Source organism: Cebus imitator, unplaced genomic scaffold (genome assembly GCF_001604975.1).
Source record: "Cebus imitator isolate Cc_AM_T3 unplaced genomic scaffold, Cebus_imitator-1.0 Scaffold285, whole genome shotgun sequence".
NCBI classification, from domain to species: domain Eukaryota; kingdom Metazoa; phylum Chordata; class Mammalia; order Primates; family Cebidae; genus Cebus; species Cebus imitator.
Window position 1 is genome coordinate 298,379 of NW_016107600.1, and position 22,236 is coordinate 320,614.

The 22,236-nt window shown below is 47.2% G+C and overlaps 1 protein-coding gene across 2 annotated transcripts; it reads right to left on the bottom strand.

The window, feature by feature from the left end:
- Window positions 1-8,573: 8,573 nt before the first annotated feature.
- On the bottom strand, window positions 8,574-14,249 carry KRT1 (keratin 1). 2 transcript variants are annotated; one of them, XM_037728970.1, is made up of 10 exons: window positions 13,567-14,249; window positions 12,356-12,570; window positions 11,978-12,038; window positions 11,466-11,561; window positions 11,138-11,302; window positions 10,882-11,007; window positions 10,089-10,309; window positions 9,528-9,562; window positions 9,376-9,435; window positions 8,574-9,318 (listed from the first exon to the last, which is right to left on the bottom strand). In XM_037728970.1, exons 1-10 carry the CDS (start codon window positions 14,155-14,157, stop codon window positions 9,029-9,031), a joined length of 1,860 nt encoding a protein of 619 aa, XP_037584898.1. In that variant the 5' UTR covers window positions 14,158-14,249; the 3' UTR covers window positions 8,574-9,028. The 2 variants fall into 2 exon arrangements, with proteins under 2 accessions (XP_037584898.1, XP_017357224.1); XM_017501735.2 differs by having other exon boundaries at window positions 8,574-9,435.
- Window positions 14,250-22,236: the final 7,987 nt, after the last annotated feature.

Consider the following 22,236-nt stretch of genomic DNA (forward strand, 5'->3'; position numbering starts at 1 on the left):
CGAGATCGCGCCATTGCACTCCAGCCTGGGTAACGAGAGTGAAACTCCGTCTCAAAAAAATAAAAAATAAAAAAAATAACTGCTCAAAATATTCTGAGAGTTTAGTCTGGGAACCTTGGAAAAGAAAATAAAAGAAAGAAGAATCTGGAGGACTTGAGAGGAAAATGGGGAAAGAAGGCAGCCACTTTCAGGTTGGAAGTCGTCCAATTTCCAAACTAGGGCTGGAATCGTTACTCAAGTGCCCTTGCCTGGGGAAAGACCCTGCTACTTGTGTTTCTCCAATGCAGCCTCATTCATCTCACAAGACAGCTTCTGCACCATCAGGCAACTGGGCCAGGGTGAAAGTTCTTCTATAGAGTGACTCCTGTAACTTCCAAGCAAGAAGAGGCTGACTCTCTTTCCTATGAACCATGCTGTAGTTTATCTTCATTGAAAGTGATCACTGGTCAGGTACGGTGGTTCATATCTGTAATCCTAGCACTTTGGGAGGCCGAGGCTGGTAGATCACTTGAGCTCAGGAGTTCATGAAGAGCCTGGACAACATGGAAAACCCCATCTCTACAAAAAGAACAAAAATTGGCTAGGTGTGGTGGCATGTGCCTGTAGTCTTAGCTACTTAGAATGCTGAGGTGGGAGGATCACCTGCAGACAGTGAGGTTGAGGCTGCAGTGAGCTGAGATCACGCCATTGCACTCCAGCCTGGGCAACAGAAGAAGACCCTGTCTCAAAAAAATCTTCTTTCGTATGATTACTATGCTGTTTGTGCCAGGACGGTCTTGATCTCCTGACCTTGTGATCCAAAGTGCAAAGAAAGAAAGAAATCATCACACCCCCATCCTCAACCGTCTTCCTTGATCTTCTTTCCGGTCCCTTCTCTGCTCTAGTTCTTGCCTCTGTGCTCACATTAGCTTTTCAGTGGGTCACCTGAACTTCCAAAACGCTCAGGACTGAACACCCAGGGACAAGAGCTTTCTCCCACGATCAGAGATTCTCTGTATGAGGAAGGATTGAGCTGCTTCCTTATGTCTTTACAATTCGTGAACAGAATCAAGAAAAGTCTTTTTGTTTCTATTATTCCCAATAAGCTTTCTGAAATATCCAAATGATATCATCTTCACCCTCACCCTCCCTGGGAGCCACTGCCTTATGGTGACCAGCACAGGTACCATCATTGCGTGTAGAGGAGCCTTTGTACCAGCAGAGGACACTCCATACTGCCTAGAGAGAACACACAGGGCCTATTGACAGATTGGAAACCGGGCGTGGGTGCCTGGGAGGGGTGGGAATAAACCCACGTGAACTCGGGAAGGTCGCAAGTTGACTAAGACTTCGCCATTTTTCTGATAATGGATTGGCAGGGAGTGTCAGCTTCCCTCCAGCAGATATGGGAGGGGCAAACATGGTGACACAGAGCATCCAGGGCATGCTGAGGATCCAACCTTTCAACAAACAAATACATTTGCTGGCCCCGCACAGACGTCTCGTGAGCATCTTTACTCTCCCTGTCACCCAGCACAAGGCTCCATCCCACCGCAGCTCCAGGAGGCAACTTTAGTGACCACATATCTGTGTAGTCAGACTATTATCCATGCCCCCTTCACCAGGGAAGGGGCCTGCAGTGCCACTTCCTCCCTGCCACCGGCCCAAATCTGGACCCTATTTCTAGACTCGTCTCAACTTGTAGCTCCTCTAACTCACATTGACTTCTCCTCCTGGCTGCTGATGGAAATGGGCTGGCCTCTTGGTTTCCAAGATTCTCACTTGGTTTCCAAGACTCTCACTCTCTCTTGGTTTCCATGCTCTCTCACTTCTCTCAGCCTCAGGGATGGCTCCTTTGGACTCAACCGATTGCCCTTTCTTTGTCTAATCCTTAGGCATAATGGTCCCTGGGTTCTGTTATTGATGCCCCCCTCTTGTTTGTTTGTTTTTTTTTTAAAGAGAATAAGTTACTTTAATGGCAAATAAAATTAATGGAGAATTAGTTACACAATTCAGGGGTCCATATAATCTACTCTCAGGTGGAAACACACACTTTCCAGAACCCTTCCCCACAACACACACACACACACACACACACACACACACACACACATATACAAACAAGCACAGTTGAAAATATGTGTCTATTCTCCCCAGATGCTCTAAAAATGTCCCCAACCACAAAAATGTCCTAAAGCAGCAATATTGTCCAGCGATCTTTTAGAAATCTGTGAGTGCATTTTTTTGCTTGTTACTGTGACATGGGGAGCTGAAACTGGCATTTAATGATTGGAATTCAGATTTTGCCAGACCTCCTGCCCAGCTTTTGAGTGCCCCATAATGTATAATGGTTGAACCTAGAACCTAATTCTATATCACATACAGATGCAGAGTTTTAGCCCTGTTTTCAGATATACTGAGTGGTTGAGAAATACAACTACTGTATAGAGAGAAGACTGTATTTCTTTTCATCAGAAGCTTGCAGGAGTTTTTTTTGTTTTGTTTTGTTTTGTTTGTTACCTTTTTGGAAAATTGTGTCATCAATGGCAAAGTCACCAGGGTTTTTAAGTTGTCCATTGACATCCTGCATCTGTCTGCATTTGTAGCTGGTTTAATGCGTGGTGATTTTACCTATAGGCACAAACATCTGACTGCTTCATTATGTCTTCCATTGCAGTTCCACCTAAGATCTTACAGGTTGAAATGTGATATGATATTATACCATGTTTTTCTTTTCTGTCTCCTTAATATTATAGTGGGGACACTATACTGATTTTTTTTAAACTATGTGTGATCACAATATATCTATGTGCTTTTCTTTCTTTTCCTAACGGTAAAGGGTGTTACTTTAATTTTTGCTGTAAGACAAGAGGCAATGTAACTGATACCTTTAGAACTGCTATTCTAAAGAAAGAACATTCTTTTCAAAAGAAACTTTTATCAATAGCCATAAAGTCCCTGTAAAAATTTTCACACCAGCTTTTGATAGAACTGGGCAGCTGTGTGAGACTTCCTCATGGTTCTTCCAAGGGACAAACAGAAGACCCCCATCCCAATGAAGTCTTTCCTGGACTTCCTAAAATATCAAGAATACTACAGGCTCCAACTCAAGATGATCATTTGGAATTCTGTCCCCCAAAGTGCAAGAGAAAAGCCCCTGAGGACAGTGAAGACTTTCCACGGGAAGGAGTTGGGATAGCAGAGTTGAGCTGAGCTAGGATTAGGATCTGAGAGGCAAGGGGTTCAGGGAGAAGTGCTGGATTCTGCTGTTCTCCATGAATGCTCAGTGGTTGTCTTAGGCCTGGAGTTGTTGGAGAGGAGGCAGTTAGTGTGTGGGAATGGGAAAAGGTGGGAAGTCTGTTCTTCTCTAGAATTAGATGAATCCCCAAGCTCTGTCAGAGATGTGGCTGTGTCGGAGCCACACAGTTATCGGGAAAAAAAAAAAAAAAAAACAAGACTTTGATCAGTTATGGAAGGAAGCCTGGCCACTGAATTGATGGCTGCAATGTTGTGAAGCATGGCCCAGAAGGAGCCCTATGACTCCACTGACCAACCAGCTGAAGGTGAGATTTGTCCTTCTAACTGTGCTGATATTGGGGAGGCACATGGATCTAGACCCAGGGAGATAAGGGGCATGCAGGTATCTTAAAGTCAGGACAAAATGCAGGAATTGGCTGGGCGTGGTGGCTCACCCCTGTAATCCCAGCACTTTGAGGGCAAAGGTGGGTGGATCACCTGAGGTCAGGAGTTCAAGACCTGCCTGGCCAACAAGGTGAAACCCTGTCTCTACTAAAAATGCAAAAATTAGCCAGGCATGGTGGCGGGCACTTGTAGTTCCAGGTACTCTGGAGGCTGACGCAGGAAAATCGCTTGAACCTGGGAGGCGGAGGTTGCAGTGAGCCAAGATCGCACCATTGTACTCAGCATGGGTGACAAGAGAGAGATTTCGTCTTAAAAAAAAAAAAAAAAAAAGGCAGTAATTGTGTCATAGATTGTAATGTATGGATTACATCAATTCAGTGGCCAGGCTTCCTTCTGTAACTGATCAAACTCTTGTGTTTTTTTTTCCCGATAACTGTGTGGCTCCGACACAGCCACATCTCTGACAGAGCTTGGGGATTCATCTAATTCTAGAGAAGAACAGACTTCCCACCTTTTCCCATTCCCACACACTAACTGCCTCCTCTCCAACAACTCCGGATTCCAAAAGGCCTATCTTATGAAGAATATGCAGTTCAAATCTCATCCAGGTGAAGACGGTCAAGTCGGTTGCGGTGGGAAGGCCAGAGTACCAGGCCTTCTTTTTTCTCTGAAAAAAAGAGAATTTATATATATATGTACCTTTTTGCTTACATGTTCACAGATACCTTTTGAAGGACATGCAAGAAACTGAGGGCAGTGGTTGCCACAGAGAAAAGGAACTCATGGCAGGGAACAGGAAAGCTTTAACCCCATGTTTGCCCTTATAGATTCCCCACCTGCTGAGTATTGCTACCAGGATAAGCATCAAGCATCAAACACACACTAGACCACCTAGGGATGGAAGAGTACAATCTAAGTTTTGGGGAGGTCATCACTCGATCTGGGTATCTCAATAGCTTTGCTGAATGGCCCCTGAGGAATTCCGACCAATCTCATGCCTGTTAAGCTTCATCCATTTGAGGCAAGTTTCTGCCATTTATTTCTGGTTTTCCTTCCGGGAAGTATCAGTAATTCTCCTTCTGCTCCTTCTTCCTGAGTTATCTGATGATTTGTTCTACCCTCCAAATGCTGATGACTCTTTGGTTTACACCTTTAGCCCCATTCATTATGTGGATAGAGCAGATGCACCTGCTATGTAATTCAGCATCTTTCCCCACAAGCCCTCTTGCTAGATTCTCTGTTATTACCCAGACTAGGAAAGTGGCTCTTCCCTCCACTCTTCTCTTTGCCTCACCCCAGCCATCCTACACCTAATCTATCACCAAGTCCTAATGATATGGCACCTAACTATCTCTGTAGTGCATATCCTCATTTCTGACCTTCTACTATCCCTAAGGGCTAGAATTAAACCACAAGCCCCTATTGTCTTTTGCCTTCACCTTTGCAATAGTCTCCTAAGTCTTCCCGCCTGCAATATAGGCCTCTCCAGTCTGCCCTGGCTGATTTTTCCAAAACAGCAATCTGACCATGATACTCTTCTATTAAGTCCTTTACCAGTTCTTCCTCACCTTACGGCAGCTGTTTCACACATAAAATTCAGAGGGGAAAAAGACACTTGCATAAAGAGAGCTTCCATCAGCAGACCAGATTTCTTAGGGGATACTTGGAAACAAGACAAGCTGTGGTCCATGCCCAATTCCTATTCCACTAGCAGTAAGACAACCCCTTTCCCTACCACTGGCCCAGTACCTAGTAGATCTAATAAGTCAATAGGTACCAAAACCCCATCTGAGAACCTCGGACCCACAAGCCACAGTCCAGACTCCACAGAATGCCTGCAAAGCCCTTCTTGATTGCATCTGGATACCTTTTCAACATCATTTCTTGTCACCAATTCCATGCTTCTCCAGATGCTCAACTACCTCATGAAATTTCACTCTTCCATGTCCTTATCTATATGACTCCCTCTGCCTTGAATATCCTTGTCTGCCTGAAAAACCCTGATTCATTCTTTAAAGTCCTACCAGGCATCACTTTTAATCATCTGTGCTCCTGTATGTAGTATGTCTATGCCTTGTACGTATCTCCACTGTTGCATGAGTAATGACATGTTTACATCCACCCACCACCCAGCCCTCTAGGCTGCCCGAAAGCAAGAACCACATCTCACTCATTACCGTCTCCCCAGTGACCAGTTCGTCAGACAGAGTATTGGTAGCAGAAAATGTTTTTTGAACAGAACCAAATCCAGATTTTTCCTTTATTGTCTTTCCAATAAGGTTACATTTTAGCATTTGGTCTAACTCAATTGACTTCTTCAGTATATACTGACTTACACAGTTAATCCTTGTAACCTTATAGGCCTTGGTAATTTTCCCTGCAAATTGTATTTTTTCTGTTTCATGGCCTTATCGTAAAACCTCGAGTCCAGTCACAGCGAACAGGAGTATCCCCAGTACTGAAATGTGACTAAAGTTGTGACCCAAGAAAGAATCTAGAAAATGTGAGCCACGGTGTGAAAACACACTACTGCTTATTCAGCAGCGTCCCTGGGAGAGAGGTGCTATGTCTATTGACCCCAGAGGTCAGCTCTTCTGTGGAGGAGGGCGAGTCATCTCCCTCAAGACCTCCTAACTCCCATTGTTCTAAATTCACAGATCAAGCCAGCTCTTGTGACTGCTTTAGTTTCCCAGATCTCTTGATAACAAGATGGTATTTCAGTCACTAAAAGGAGGTGTTTCCCCACAAGCTAATGCATAGACATTCTGGTTGACACACCTATCAACTCTTGTGTTTGGTTCCCATAAATCAGGGCCATTCATTAAGTGGATAGAGCAGATGCACCTGCTATGTAACTCAGCATCTTTCCCCATAAGCCCATAAATCAGTACGCAGGAGCAGATTCAACTTTGGGTGCACTACTAATCAATTTCCCGTTCCCACAGAGCTGTCACTGAGCCACAGTGACCACATCAAGGTACTTCCCTCCACGGAGGCCCTGAGCAGCCAGCTGCCTTTTACTTTTTTGTCACTCCCTTTTCATTATTTTAACTACTTCTGCATAATACATTCACAATTCACAAACATTTTCACATTATGTTTCTTTTCCTCTTGATGTCTAAAGGCAAATATTCTCATCCCCATTTCCCCTACAAGACAACTGAGGCTCAGGATGGCCAAGTCAATCCAAGGATCTACACATCCTGCAAGCTATAGATTACTTTCTTTGTCTGCCCTTTACATAGTACAGTTCCTTATTCTTTCTAGTCCACCACAGTGCATTCAAATCCTCACATCAGTCCAAACGGAAATGATCTGATGAAGGTGTTTCATCTAGCCGAACCCAGTGCTGGACTCATGGTGACAGTGACAGCAGGGGAATTTCCATGAGGAATTGCCCCAAACCGTCAAACCATCCCACGATGGGACCAGGTGAGATTCCAAAAAAGAAGCACTAAATGCCAGGGTTGTTGTTCTGCAGTATTTAACAGGAGAGCAAACGTTCAGAGCGGAGTGCAGCATCCTCATGCCGGACAGTGAGATGAGGGATGTTCTGGCTGGGTACATCTGCAGTTAAGGAGTTAGGTTACAGAGTTTTATAGAAGAGTTTAAGGAATTTGGCTCAGGGAAAAGGCTAGTTTCCATGTGTGTAACAAAAGGGTTGATTTCCCAGTGTTTTCCGGTAACAACTAGACAGCTGTGTCAGTGTCTGAGGCTATCCAAGACCCAGCTGTGCTTCAAGCCTGCAGAGGAAAGCATGCAGGTGGCCAAGTGATGGTGTGGCCAAGACACTCTGTGTTTCCCAGTTCAGGACTCAGAAAGACAGCAGGGACACTGGGGTCCCTACAGAAGGGATAACTGAGAAGGAAGAATAGAGCTCACCTGAGTTGTGCTCACATAATGCATAGTGATCTACACTGTCTTTATTCCGTTAGCCTGCTGGGACTATGGCACCAAGAAAACTCTTCCTAATTGGAAGCTAAGGAAGTTGATCCTCAGAGAAATTGATTGCCTTTTTCATGGTCACAGAACCATTACAAAGTTGATGTTAACTTGTTTCTTTGAGCAAGCATCTACTGAGCTGTATGGAGTCCCACAAGTAGTGTTATGTCCTTATCATCACCATCCTCCTCATCCTCATCATCATTGTTATTAAAACTGACACTTACTGAGTACTTACTAGGCACTCAGCCACACAGTAAGTTCTATTCAATCTTCACTATAACTCCCACAAGGAAGTCATTATCATCCCCATTTTAGACATACTAAAACTGAGGTGCAGAGATGTCTGTAACTTGCACTGTATCACAGAACTAGTAAGTGGTGATGGTAAGATTCAAACCCAGCATATCTGAGTTCAGATGTCCATGCCCTGGCCACTATGCTATCCTGTTGTACTACTTCACAAGTATGAACTATGTGTCAACAAGGGATCTTCTTAGATTAGGCGGAGCTTTGGGTAGTGACACAGAAAGAGAAGGAAATGGGATATCCAACTCTCTATTAACCACTCTTAGTTGTTGAACTCCCCAAGCCAAAGTCTGTATTCTGGCTGCAGTAATTGCTGACCCTGTATTACTCATGCCCCTCACTACTGGCTGTTCCACATGAAGAATTACTTTTCCATGCAATACTTTCCCTTCCTCTCTATGCCACACCTTTCCCTCCCAACCTGCTTGCTCACTGCCCCTTTCAAGAAAGCCTTCTCAAATAAATAAAACCTGCCACCTGGGCTCTCCCATTCTCCACAATACCCCCACTGTCTGTGAAAGCGCTTGCTCCCTCTCTGTGATTCCACTCTAGTGAAATGTTACCTGGTTGGCCTCTGCATTTTTCTCGTGTTTGTGTGTCCGACTCTCCCACATGCCATGTGGCTCTAGTGTATTCTTTTACCCCACAAAACACCCATCCAGGTTAGACAGTGCCATAAACAAAGGAGATCAAGCCTCATGGAGGATTTCAAATGCAGTTTATTGCAGCAAAACAAGGGAACAGGGAGTTTAAGACCTCTCCAATAAAAGACAAACAACTTGCTTACACCTTATGTACAAAATCAAAACAGCACAGAGATAGGATACTAAGGAGCTGCCCACGCCCTGGGTCTAACTGGTCCTATTCTGACTGGCTTTAGGAGGTGCTTTGAAATGTCACGTGTGTGTATTGCTGAGCTGTTTCTCAGGGAAAGCACAAAGCAGAATCATAGCCAGGGGACTGAGATTGTCACTGATCTGAATACTCCATTGAGAAACAACAGAAAAGAAAGAGCTGGGGGAATAGGATGAGCCAGTGTAACTAACCATAGCTCTTTTCTCCAGTAAGGCTGGGACAGATCGACCTTGGTCTTGCCAAGCATATGTGTTAGTGATGCTGGGGGAGAACTAGAGCTAACGAGACAGAGGGCATCTCTTTATCTGGTTACTCCGGAATAAGTGGTAGAAACAAACTTCACGCTGGAACTGCCACCAGAGGACTTGACACCCCCAGAGCTGGATCCCCGGCCTCCTGAGGAGCCTCCAGAGCTCCCACCGCCAGAGACCCTGCCCCCTGAGCTGCCAGAGCCTCCTCTGTGGCCCCCACTGCTGCTTCCGGAGCCATAGCTGCTGTGGCCACCGCCACCACCTCCAGAGCCGTAGCTGCCACCTCCGGAGCCATAGCTGCTACCTCCGGAGCCATAGCTGCCACCTCCAGAGCCGTAGCCTCCACGGCTGCCGCCGCCGCCTCCAGAACCATAGCTACCACCTCCGGAGCCGTAGCCGCCACCGCCACCTCCTCGGCCACCACCTCCACTGATGGTGGTGTGGCTTGTGTTCACAGCTGCAAGAGGAGGCTCAGTTATTTTCAACCTCAATTCCCTTTCCAACCCAGCAAAGCCCACACGTGCTCCTGAGAAATCGGCTTGTACTTACACACACTCACGTTCGGGGCACACTCTCCAGACATCCTGTAGCAGAAAAGAAGAAAATTCCTCAGGACACTCCAGCTTCACAAACCCCTTCCCCATTCCTGGCTCCACCACCTTGAAGACTCTCCCCATCTGGGACCTCTCCAATGCACTCGATCTGAAATTTTATCCAGTCCCTTCTGGCCTCCCAACCCTGTCATTTTTCTCAGCAAGAGTACAAACAAGGAGAAATTCCCATATACATGAGACAAGAGCCTTGCAGCCAGTGAAAGTCACCTCTAAAGGTGCTGACTTTAGTCCAGATGCCATCTGAGGCAGCACAGATAAAGAATAATTTGCTCCATCTCAAAGCTCTTCCAGATATCTTATATCCCTAGAAAGAAAAATAAACAGCTGGCACTCCAGCTTCCAAAGTGAAACTAGATCTTTCCTCCTGCTCCATGTACCTTTCATTTCCCCATACCTAGGACAAGCTGCAATCAGATGGCTGTGTCTTCAACAACAGTCAGCTTGCAAGGAAGCAAGACCATGAGAAGAGGTTTGACTTCCAGCAACCCTTCCTCACCTGCTTTCCTCTCCCTCCAGGAGGGTCCTGTAGGTGGCGATCTCCAGATCCAGGGCCAGCTTGGTGTTCATCAGCTCCTGGTAGTCACGCAGCAGCCGGGCCAGGTCCTCCTTGGCCTGCTGCAGGGCATCCTCCAGGTCATTCAGCTTGTTCTTGGCATCCTTGAGGGCATTCTCGCCACGCTGCTCGGCATCACTGATGGATTGCTGCAAGTTGCCAATCTGAAAAACAGAGAATCCACACATGACACCCTCTCGTATTATGCATTCCCCCCTTGGCGTCCTCATCCCATTGATCTCCACACTCCAGTGAGGCCAATAGTGGCTCGAACAGAACCACTGGGCCTTACGTCATCTCACACCCACCTCCGGGTAATGCATCACCACGCTGACTTCCTTAAAAGACTTTAGGGTTAATGCAACAGCCTATATTGGCCCTGAGTCAAGGCTCCTACAACCCTTACAGACTTGACATTCTTCTAAATGTCTACTCTAAAGACTCCTGACTACCTTTCCTCTCACTCCCCATCTCTTAAGTCCACTTTGGGTCATAGGCTAGATCACTCACACTGACCATCCCATCTTTCTCTAGTAGACCATTCTCACAAATTTCCCTAAAGAGAACCTAGCATGTTGGCTGCATTCTGGAAACTAGCATAGGCACCAAAGGAACCAGGGGTAATAATGTAGCCTCGGTATGAATTGCAAGATTCAAAACCAGGAAAGCACCCGCCCTTCACCTGAGGGTTGCCCCCATTCCATACAGCTGAGTGCTGGAAGGAGGAAGCACATACCTGCTTCTTGACATTGTCGATTTCAGATCTAAGTCTCTGGATCACACGATTCAGCTCAGATATTTCCATCTTTGAATTTTTCACAGTATCCCCATGTCTGCCAGCAGTGATCTGCAGCTCTTCATACTAAAGATGGTAGATCGCATTTGTTAAACGTGGGCAGGACCCAGCATGGCACAGGCACACAGACATGAGATAACACAGGGTAGCAAGACAAGCCATCTTAGGGAAACTGCGAGGCCTTCAGCCCACTCACCTTGCTCTGGTACAAGGACTCGGCCTCAGCTTTGCTCTTCTGGGCGATCTCCTCGTACTGGGCCTTGACCTCAGCAATGATGCTGTCCAGGTCAAGACTGCGGTTGTTGTCCATAGAGAGGATGACATTTGTTTCACTGATTTGAGTCTGCATCTGAGACAACTCCTGCAAGACACAATAGGTCAGTGACTCTCACACAGCTAAAGCAGAAAACAAATTGGAGAACACGGCCAGGAGACAGAGAGAAATCTCTATTCTTCTGAATCTGGTGCGTGCAGGCTTAAAAACTCTCCATTTAGATAAACTTGGTTGAAATGGGAAGACTTACTGCTTGGTAGAGTGCTGTAAGGAAATCAATTTCCTGCTGCAAGTTGTTAAGCTTGGCCTGAAGGTCCACCTTGGCCATATAAGCAGCATCCACATCCTAGAGGAACAAAGGGCATCATGAGGTCACATTCTCTCCAGGGCAAGTCCCTCTCACTGCCTGTGTGGGGGTTCTCCAAACAGAAAAGGAGCCGTGGGGCAACTTCACGCTATTTTACTCCAGATAGATCACAATTCCCCAGCTGCTCCACCCCTGAATAGCACCATCAAGGGAACATGCCTGGCTTACTGAGAACCTGCCTCTCCACTTACTATGTAAGGTGATGGGAAATATGGAGAAGCCAAGTGCCTGGATCAGTCCAGGTCCCTGATGATGTGAAAATATAGCTCCACTCCAGATACTCCTTGGGTCTACTACCTGGCTCTCCATATCATGGCTGCTTTCTGCTTAGTAATTGGAGACCCTCTTCCATTATGTATTTCAAATATGAGTTCCATCCTACAGAATCTGCTCACCTTCTTGATGGTCACAAATTCATTCTCTGCATTTGTCCGCTTATTGATCTCATCCTCATACCTGCAGGAAAGCAGAAATGATTAGGAGATTCAGAGGAGGTAAGACCTGAAGTCCAGCATTCCAGACTAAAGGGATGTTGCCCATCACTGCCTTTCTATTATGAGCCCAGGACACATTGGCCACTCCTTTCCGCTGAGCAATAAAACCACTAGACTATTTCCATCTCCCGAGAAAATGAAGATTTCTGAAAATGCCAAATTGACATGCCTCTAAGCTAAGAAAAGACATAGCTACATACTGCTTCATGATCTTAGCTTATCACTTTCTGGAACTCTTTTAGAGCAAGAGTTAAGAGCTGCCCAGCCAGGCTCCCTTACTTGTTCCGGTAATCCTCCACCATGTCCTGCATGTTCTTCAGTTCCGAATCCATCCGGGATTGATCACTCTTCAGCTGGTCCACTGTCCTTCTGAGGTTGTTGATGAATGACTCAAAGTAGGGCTCCAAATTATGGGTTCTGGTGGAGGTATCCACCTGCTGCAGCAGCTCCCATTTTGTTTGCAGTACCTGGTTCTGCTGCTCCAGGAACCTCACCTAAAACCACAAGACCCCATTATTCCTGATGCAGAAATGGGGTCCCAGAGATGGAGGCCTGTACCTCATTTGGAAAAGAACTTCAATTCCTATCTTCTGGCCAAGACAGAGAAATAGGAAGAAGACGTTCCAGTTAACATCATCTGTACAACAAAACCCAACTCGTTAATTCACAGAAGTCTTAAAGGGAGTAACTATACAATTACCAACAGCAAAGCACATATAGAATTATTGCAATTATGTTTTGAAATAGATGCATGTTACTTAAGAGATCTGCCTTCCAAAATTTTGTTAGGTATATTACCATAAAAACTGATTTGCATCCCCTAGGCACACACACACTTCACAAGTATGTCAGGAAAATTCAAAATTGGATTTGAAATTTATTGTGGATAACCTTGGATTGACAGTAATGATAAAGCAAAAAGTTAAAAAATGGTTTATGTGGTTTTTTTAGAGCTTATTCTTGGAAGTATTAGTATTTTTAAAAACTCTACCCTCATCCAGTACCAATGTAAAATTACTGGAAGGCAGAGCTCCCCTCTGACAGCAAAAGATGTTTGGCACTGACTTACGGCATATATTCTGCTACAACAGCACTCTATACTACATTCACACTCAGCTCCCTTTCTATGGTAAGGAAAACCTTTCCAGGGTTCTTATTTGCACCCTGGAAAGTTCAGTTCACCCCATTTACATTATCTTCATTCAACAGATATGAATCCCAACTCAGCTCAAGATCTGAATAAAAAACACTTAAATGTAAATGTCACACTGCCTCATCTTTAGGTAGACCACAGACCCCTTTGTGCAAGAGAGAGGCATTATACCATTCACAGGCATACTTCTGACATCTCCTGGGAGACCATTCCACAAAGCATCCTTTTAATCATGGAAACATTGAAACTTGAGGTTCAAAGCCACATGTATTTTGACTACACCAATCCCAAGTGGACCAGCAGCAGCTCTCCCAGTGCACTGAGCAGAGAAACTCACCTTGTCAATGAAGGAGGCAAACTGGTTGTTGAGTGACTTGATTTGCTCCCTTTCTCGAGACTTCACTTTTTGGATCTCAGGGTCTATCTCCACATTGAGGGGCTGAAGAAGGCTCTGGTTGATGGTGACTTCCTGTATGCCACCCGGGGGGATGACAGGCCCAAAACCACCCCCATATCCACCAACCCCAAAGCCACCTCCACCAAAACCACCACCACTGCCAAAACCACCAAAGCCACCACCCCCGAAGCCACCACCACCGAAGCCACCACCACCAAAGCCACCACCACCAAAGCCGCCACCACCATAACCACCACCAAACCCACTACCACGTCCACCTCCTCTAGCCACACTTATGGAGATACTTTTACTGCCACCAAGGTTAACAAGACTCCGACTTCCAAAACCGCCACCACCACCAAAGCTACCACCACCACCGCCACCGCAGCTTGAAAATCTCCCACCACCTCCTCCACTGCGGCGTGTGGAGCTGCTGGTGGTCTTGCGCTGGTAGTTGATTATCCCAGCAGAGCCAGAGCTGAAGCCCCCTCCGCTTCGATACCCAGACCTGGAACTAAACTGCCGACTCATGTTGACTTAGAGAAAAGTAGGAGCAAGGTAGAGTAAGGGAAGGAGCTAAGCACTCCTCTACACCAAGCACAGAGACTTTCCCTTATATACTGGAGAAAACTGGGCTCAGTCCTCCAGAGTCAGCGGAGATGCAGTGCCTCTCAAGGGTTTGGCTTGCCTGCAGCCATACAAGATTTTTACGAGCCTCAACAATACGATAAACACTACACACCTAGCTCCCAGGATGGGCTCTCAAAATTGCTGTGCATGCAAGGTTGGTTCATGTGGTAATTATTATCAGACAAGATCTTCCTTCAAGCATTTGTGACTTTGGGAAAACAGGACCCCACATCTGATACCTGGTATTTCTTGGTAGGATTTCATAACCCCCATCACAAAGGCATGCAAGTTTGCATTCTTACCTTGCCCTTGTGAACTACTAAGCACACTCTCTCACCATGCACAGCAGGTGCAATTCCCCATGCTTGGATCTCAGAAGAAGCAAGGATCTCAGAAGGAGCTCTCTAGTCCGTTTCTAAGATCTGCTTTCCAAACTCCAGAGCTCACTCAGTTACATCCTGACAGAGTAAGGGCTTTAATAACTAAAAGATTAAAAGGTCTTTATAAATAGAAGCTTTATAAATATACATTGATTAATTAAAGGAAGAGAAGCTGTTGTTGAACAAGATGGATGGGTAGATGGTCTGGAAGGACTAGAAGGGAGAGACATTTTTTGTTTTCTCTGTTTCTCAGTTGTTCCTTTTCTTCAAAGACAGAGCAGGAGACAGACACCAGCAACAGAAAACAGGTGGCAATGGTCAGCATCCAAATCCCTGCGCATGAAAAAGCCCATGGAGCAGTGAGATGAGTAGACAGAAGCTCTAGTACAGCTTGTAAAGCACAGGGGTGGAGGTGAGACTGGACAGGTGATTCAAGCCTCACACTGGACTATAAAGAGAGAGAAATAAATGAAGATTTGGAAGGGAGGACAATGACAGGTGTCTGGAGAGCCTGATCTGAGAAGTTTAAATTGTTCCTGGAGATAATGGTAATAGCTAACATGTATCAAAAACTGACCATGCACCAGGCACTGTTCTACATAGCACATATGTATTAATTTGCTTAATTTTCACAACTTTGAGATAGATGCTATTTTTCTCCCCATTTGTAAAATGAGGAAACCGAGGCACAGGGGTTGAATAACCTGATCAAGTCTACACAGTTGGTGTGGCTGGGATCTGAAGCAAGGATACCTAGCTATAGTGTGCAAGGTCCTGAACAGCATGTTGTACGACAGCACAGCAGCCGAATTCAAGTCACCCTGCCTGCTGTGAGTGAAGCCAGACAACACGCGAAATGCCCCACCACAGAGGGCTCTGAGGGCAGCAGGCCTGTTTCAGCACTCTGAATCCTCGGCTCCTGCCACATGCAAGCACTTGGGAAGTGCTTCTTCAGTTCACTCTGAGAAAGGGACTTTGATGGTGCAGAGTTTAGTGAGGAGATTTTACTTCCATCCAGGTGGAAGAGCACCCGGCATGCGTTGCAATGGACCAGAAAACTTCAGGGGCCTTCCTAGAGAGCAGCACTTGATCAATATCTATGGATAATAGTGGCACTGAGATCTGGACAGACCAGAACCCCATGCAGGCTTTCATTTGAAGACTTCTTAGAAGCCTGGCATGCTCCCCAGGCTTGCACATAAACACAGAATTGAGGACTCAAAGGGGAGAAGCCAGCTCTAACTTCGGCTGGCTCCAAGCAACTCTGTAAGTGGTAAATCATAGATGTACATGGGAAGTCTCCACTATAGTGTGCAAGATCTATGGCAGAAAGGGAGCCTGTGAAGACCATCTGGACCCATTGCCCTGTGGCTCTGAATTGGGATGGCTGTGTCTGTCCTCTCCATTGTACTCTTCGCCATCAAGCCTGGTCCCTCTTCTCCTCCCAGCTTTTGCCCTAGACTCTCCTCCAGAATGTGCTCCTCACCACTCCCTGCTCCCCATCTCCCTCGCCATCACCATGGCACTGCTTTCTGGAACTCTGTCCTAGCGCTAAAATCCTTCGTCTGCTAAACCAACCATCTCTTTAGGGAATGAGTAATTCGGTCTTGTTGGGAACAATGGGGACTGGGACAGTCTCGGTATAGTAATGACTGTTGCCTAATCATTTTCTGACAGGTAATCAAAATTATTTTAGTTCAGCATACTCCCTCATGAGACATATTGTTCTGCACAATCGATTCCTTCTAGCATTTTGGAGGAGTGTGAGTCTGTGCACACATGTTTGTGTGCATGTGTGTGCATGCATGTTTGTGTGCATGTGTGTGCCAGCCAAAAACAAATCTTGGCAGTGATCCACACTCCCGTCTTTGAACAAAGAAACTGACATTCAGAAAAATCAAAGATTTGGATGGTCAGGGAATTGGCAGGCAACTAGAGAGCTGCAAAACCTACTCCCGGTGCTCCTGTGAGAAGGGAGAAATGCAGGGCTGAAAGGAATAAGCGCTGTCAACCTCACCATAGCTTACATTTGCACAGCTCACCCCACCAAACACATACACAAAGAGCATCCCCACAAGAGCCCTGAGAACTGGGCAATCGAGCTGTTCTCAACCCATTTTATGAAACAGAAAACTGATTCCAAGAGAGATTAAGTGGCTTCCTCTAGACATTCCAGCTAGGAAAAGACACATCTGGGATCAGAACCTGGGTTTTCTGATGTCAATTCAAGTGATAGTCCTCCTGAACTGGGGAAGACCAAAGCGAGACAAGTGGGCCCTGTCAATGAGTATACAGAGAATTACAGAATGTTCCCATCCATGGCGCCTCAGAGATCACACCATCTAACCTGCCTCACAGAGAAGAGAAAGCACAGGCCCAAAGAAGTAAACATTTTTTTTAGAAGTGTCCAAGTCATAAGTCAATTCCTAAGACTCTTCCCGTTGCTGAATCAAACTCCTATTCTTTTTCCACTGCCCACTTTCGAGGCAGCCCAACAGGGCTGGAGCTGCAGTGCCGCCAGACCAGGCCCGTCGTCTCCTGTGAGTCTCCAGGATCAGGGTGGGTGTGTGGGAAATTAAAAACCACGTGCAGAAAAGGCGTGAGCCACATACTCTCTCCTGGCTTACTTATGTACTGTGCATTCATATAATAAAGACAAAATGAGAGAGAAAGAGACACTAACATCTACAGGCAGCAACTACATGTTAGGAGCCACGTTGCGTTTAAATACCACACAAAGTCTGTGTGGTAGGAGCCCTTAGCCCCATTTTAAAGAAAAGGCAACTTAGGTTTATAGAGGTTGAAATATGTCCCCAAGGTCATCCAGCAGGTAACTGACAAGCCATGCTTGCCTCACTCTGGAGTCCAAGCCTGCTGCCTCGCGTGGGCTCCTTCTGTCATCGGCCTTCCTGCACCACCTGCACCTCCTATATCTTGCCCTGCTCACCCACTCTCCTGGCCTCCCGCCTGGACCCCTTCGCTCCTATGCCTTGCCCAGACTGTTCGACCCTTTTCTTCCCTTTCTATCCCTGTTTCTGTCTTCCAAGCCCACTTCTACTCTTCTCTTCTCTGAAAGGCCTTCCGGTTGCCTTGGCAACTTGCCACACATCCCTACCCATAGTCAAGCTCTGGGCCACCAAAGATCGCAATTCCTAAGCATTTGGTCCTGAATCTGTTTTCAGTCCATCAGGCCTTGCGGGGAAACGCCTTCATCTCTTGCTCAAGCAGGCAGTGGACAGGTCCAGATCTCGCCTCCTCCAGGAAGTTTTCCTCGATTCACACCTGGCAAGTGCCCTGTTGGTCTCTTTTCCCAAGCCCAGTTGCTGCCAGCCTCAGTATATATTGAGGCATTGATTGGCTTATTTTCACGCATGTGCTTGTGTGTTTCCTGGCCCCTCAATCACTCTGTAAGCCTTTTGAAAGCAAGACTAAGTCCCCTGTGTCTTTTGATGCCCTCCCAGCCTCCCACATGGCCGCTTATACTTGAGAGTTACCCCAGCAGTGTTGGATTACAAAGCACCAAAACACCTCCCACCCAAGGACTCACACACACACACACCCCAGAACTGATCACTGAGATGAGGCTGCCAGGGGCTCGCTGTGGGGCATGGGCAGGAGCAGGTGTGGTGATGTTTTGAGAGCTTTCTGTGGGATGGGACTGAGAAGAGTTGAGAGACATGCAATGACAAGCCACCCAGCCCTGAGGGACTCCACCGGGGACATGGGAGAGGGAAATCCCAGGGGAGTGAAGAGAGCTGAGGCCTGGGCGGAGTGAAGATAAATCAGACAGTGGGGAGGTGGGGTGAGATGTTGAAAGCAGCCGGGCAGCAGAGGAGGAGCCAAGGCTTCTTATGCAGGAGGGAAAGGTGCGGACCAAGGGGCAGCCCTGTTTAGGACAGACAGCAAAGAAGGAGGTCCCCAGGAGTCACTCACTAGCAAGGCTGAGCACAGCAGAGACTGGGAAGGAGGAAACCAAACATGAGCGTGGAGGAGAGAGGCAGTGGGGCTCCTCTTTCTTACCCTGAACCATGGAGGCCTCCTGGCCTGGGCTCTGCTCCTGACTCTGCATTTCTCTAGGCAGGTCACTGACCCTCTCTAAGCCTAAGTTTCCTTCCTCTGTAAAAAGGGGGCTTTATCTACTTTCCATGGAAACTGAAGTATAGCAGAGGATAGATAAAGAAAAAAGGAAAGATTTTCTCTCACCCTCGCATTTGACAAAAGCCAGAAGCTGATACGATAATCAGAAAAACAAAAAACTTTAGAGCAAGCCCCTGCTTTACTGAAAACAGTGAAAACGCTGGAGCAGGACATTTAAGCTCTTGACATGGGCCCAATTCCCTCATCTTGTGAGGGAAAGCCTTAAGGAGTCCATGGATCTGCCCTAGGAAACCTAGGGGCCATCCCGTGGATGAAGGGATGCTGAGTGCACCTGAGGCTGGAGGGAGCTGGGGCCAGATGCAAGGAGCCTTTGTCATCACTGCAGTGCCTGCTCTGCAGGGTGGGGGGACACAAACACTGAGGGCTGAGTACATGGAGCAGGCATGGAGGTCAGAATGCACACTTGGAACCCCCTGCAAGTCCTTCCAGGCTTGGGATTGGGCCACTTGGAATTGAGCCTCTCCAGGCTAGAAAACCTCCCAACACCCCGAATTCCCAGCCAGCCCTGCAACAGAGCATTGCTGGGCCTGAAGACATCCTGTTTCCTGGACTGATCAGAAAGCTGATAAAACCAAGGCAAGGTCTCTTGAAGAGGGACCTTCCAGCTCAGTGTCATGTCCAATATTTTGTTGGATTTGTTGCCCCGAGACCAAATTAATGAGCAAATGGCCATTAGTTTGAAGATGCATCCTGGGCCAAAGGGCTGGGTAGTTGAGAAGAGATGACATTTTCAAGAGACTCTTCCTTAGACCAGGAACTTTCCCAGCCCAGAAACGCACACCTTGTCCAAGGTCAGATGGAGTTAGAATTTTACTGAGTCAGTGGTTGCTCCTCCAGTTCACCACGTCCTCAGATCAAAATCTCTGTAGATGAGAAGCTGGTGGAATTAAATTTATATTTCCAGAGCACCTCACCTTGCCACAGCCTCTGAGTGAGGAGCAGCTGGCAGCCTTTCCCTGGGACTCTCACCAACCCGGGTGCTTGCTCCCTCCTGCCAGCTTCTTGGTTTGATTCATGAATGGGCCCGCTTGGCTCTCCCTCTGAGTATCTGCCTTGTGGGAATGGCATTGATCAGGGGCAGAGATGGAGCACTCTGTGGTCCCTGGAAGGACCACAGATCCACACACCTGATCCCCCCAACCCACTCCCAGGTACAGTGGGACTCAGGCAAGATAACGCACATGTGGGCATTTCCTGCATGGTTTATAGAATTGATTGGTATTTTCACTGGGGTGAGCTGAAAGTGAGAGACATTTTCTTCTGATGGGAGCTCTCATTGTCTCTGATGGAAATATTGTCTGTTTCAGGAAATCTCCTCCAGTGTCTTAGTGCCAGCCCTCTTCGTTTAAGTCCCGAGAGTTACTACCTCTTACACAGAACATCAAATCAAGACCTCTCATTTAGAAATTGAGATGCCTTCCTCTCCTCTCTGGTCTTTATTTCTCCTGCCCTGTGGAATCTCTGTTCCAATATTCTTCGGATTCAGGCACATGGTCCCCTCCATCTGTCCCCCAGGCCTTCATGACGGGTAAAGTCAATAATTCGAAGAGAAAAGGCAGGGCCACATTTTCCGGGACAATCTCAACTTGTTCCCAGGAGAGGATGGGAAAGGTGAGCTGTGGTTGGTCTTACCCTTGCGCTTTTTCTCAGAGCCAACCTGGATCCCCTTAGAATATCACATGCACGCATGGTCCCAGGGATAATCAAACCCACGCCCTGTAATACACCCTGTGCTCCCAGAAAACTTAGCCTCATTTTACAGTCCTGGCTAGGGCCCTTGGCCTCTTTGTGACTTTAGCGTTGGCTGGCATCTGACCTTATTCTTCCTGTATAACACAGATAGTAGAATTTCTCTCAGGCTCCACCACGTGAACTCTTAGGACGGCAAAGATGTGAGATGCATCCATACACATATCCCCACCCATCTCCACTCCCGCCCTCAACCTCCTGCCAAACGGTTAGCCAATCTCTGCTTGAAACTTGATCACTCCAGGTAGCCTCTCCCATGTCAGGATCAACAGAAAGGTGCTTCTTATATTGAGCCAAATCTGCTGTAGCTTTCCAAAGGGATATTGATGGAATTTGGATACGGGATTCATTCGAATAGGACACCAACCCATATCGATAAGACATTGTGTTCCCAGGCACACTCCTCCAGAAGTCTTTGGGGGAGGGATACAGCAGCTAACTGCAAACATCCTATCAACCCATAGTGATAAGGCGCTGTGTTCCCAAGCACACCCCTCTTTTCTCTCTGAGAAGTTTCTCCCCATCTCACCTATCTTAGCAGCAGGCCTGTCAGGGGACGGCCAGGAAAGGGAAAGGTGGGCAGAGGACCTGCCCACGTGTGGGGGAGAAGTCCACCTTTCAGGGATATGTGGCAGCTAACTGCAAAGACACTGCCTATCTGGGTGATCGGCTAGAGTCAGCCACCCTTCCTGTGGTCCCACGGAAGCTCTTCAAATCTTTGCAGTTAGCTGCCACATCTCCCCCAGAGACTGCTCTCCAGGACCTCTCACGGGTCCTCCTGTGGCCAGGCTTCTGATTCTCCACCACTGTTGTCCTGGTCGCCCTCCTCTGAGTGGGCTCCTATTTATTAATGTCCTTGGAGCTCAGAGTCCCCAGAGTGATTTGACTCCAGAAGAGCATAAACAAGCTCTTGACGTGACTGTCTTCCTGATTCCCACGGCCGCCTCCAGCAGCCGCCACGCCCTCTGACTCACATCTCCTCATTTCCAGCTGGACACTCTGAAGTCGTTTTTACACCCACTGCTCTTCACCCACATCTTCCCTTCCTAGTCCTTGTGCTCTTGGCTCTTGACTGCAAGTGTGGGACACTGCATCTGTCTGCTCCTCCTCTCCTTCCCTTAGGGCAGCCTCTGCCCATCTTTCCCTTTCCTACCCAACCCCTGACAGGCCTGCTGCCAGGACAGGTGAGATGGGGAGAAACTTCCCAGAGACAATGGAGGGGCGTGAAGGGGAACACAGTGTCTTATCAGTATGGGTTGCAGTCATATTCAAATGAATCCCGTATCCAAGGTTCATCAATGTCCCTCCAGGGAATGAGAAAGTATATCACATCCTTTATGTGACTCCTTTACATGGACTCAGAAATACCATGAGGTGATGGCTTAACTTGCTCCATTCTGGAATTTCTGCATCTCTGCTTCCCTCAAGCCATCAATTCAAGATGCCTCTGCCCATGACCCCACTATGTTTATGGACTTCAGCCCCTTCCCTCTCCAGCTCAGTTTCTCCTGTCCAGCTGCTCCCCTTCACCCCCACACTCTCTCTTATTTTGAGGCTTTGGGCAGACTATTTCTCTGTTTGGAGGGCCCCTCCCTTATCTCCTCACCCACGCCTCTCTTCCTAAGCCCTCTTCCATACCCAGTCTTCCAGGAGTCTGTTGGAACTAAACGTTCCTTCCCCAGCACTGGCCCCT

What these genes read in the sequence shown, in the direction of transcription:
- KRT1 (XM_017501735.2), bottom strand. Translation starts at nt 14,157, where the DNA reads ATGAGTCGGCAGTTTAGTTCCAGGTCTGGGTATCGAAGCGGAGGGGGC. An exon ending in TTGCCTCCTTCATTGACAAG is followed by an intron (nt 12,571 to 13,566) that starts GTGAGTTTCTCT and finishes TTGTGGTTTTAG; the next exon opens with GTGAGGTTCCTGGAGCAGCA. An exon ending in GTGGAGGATTACCGGAACAA is followed by an intron (nt 12,039 to 12,355) that starts GTAAGGGAGCCT and finishes GCTTTCCTGCAG; the next exon opens with GTATGAGGATGAGATCAATA.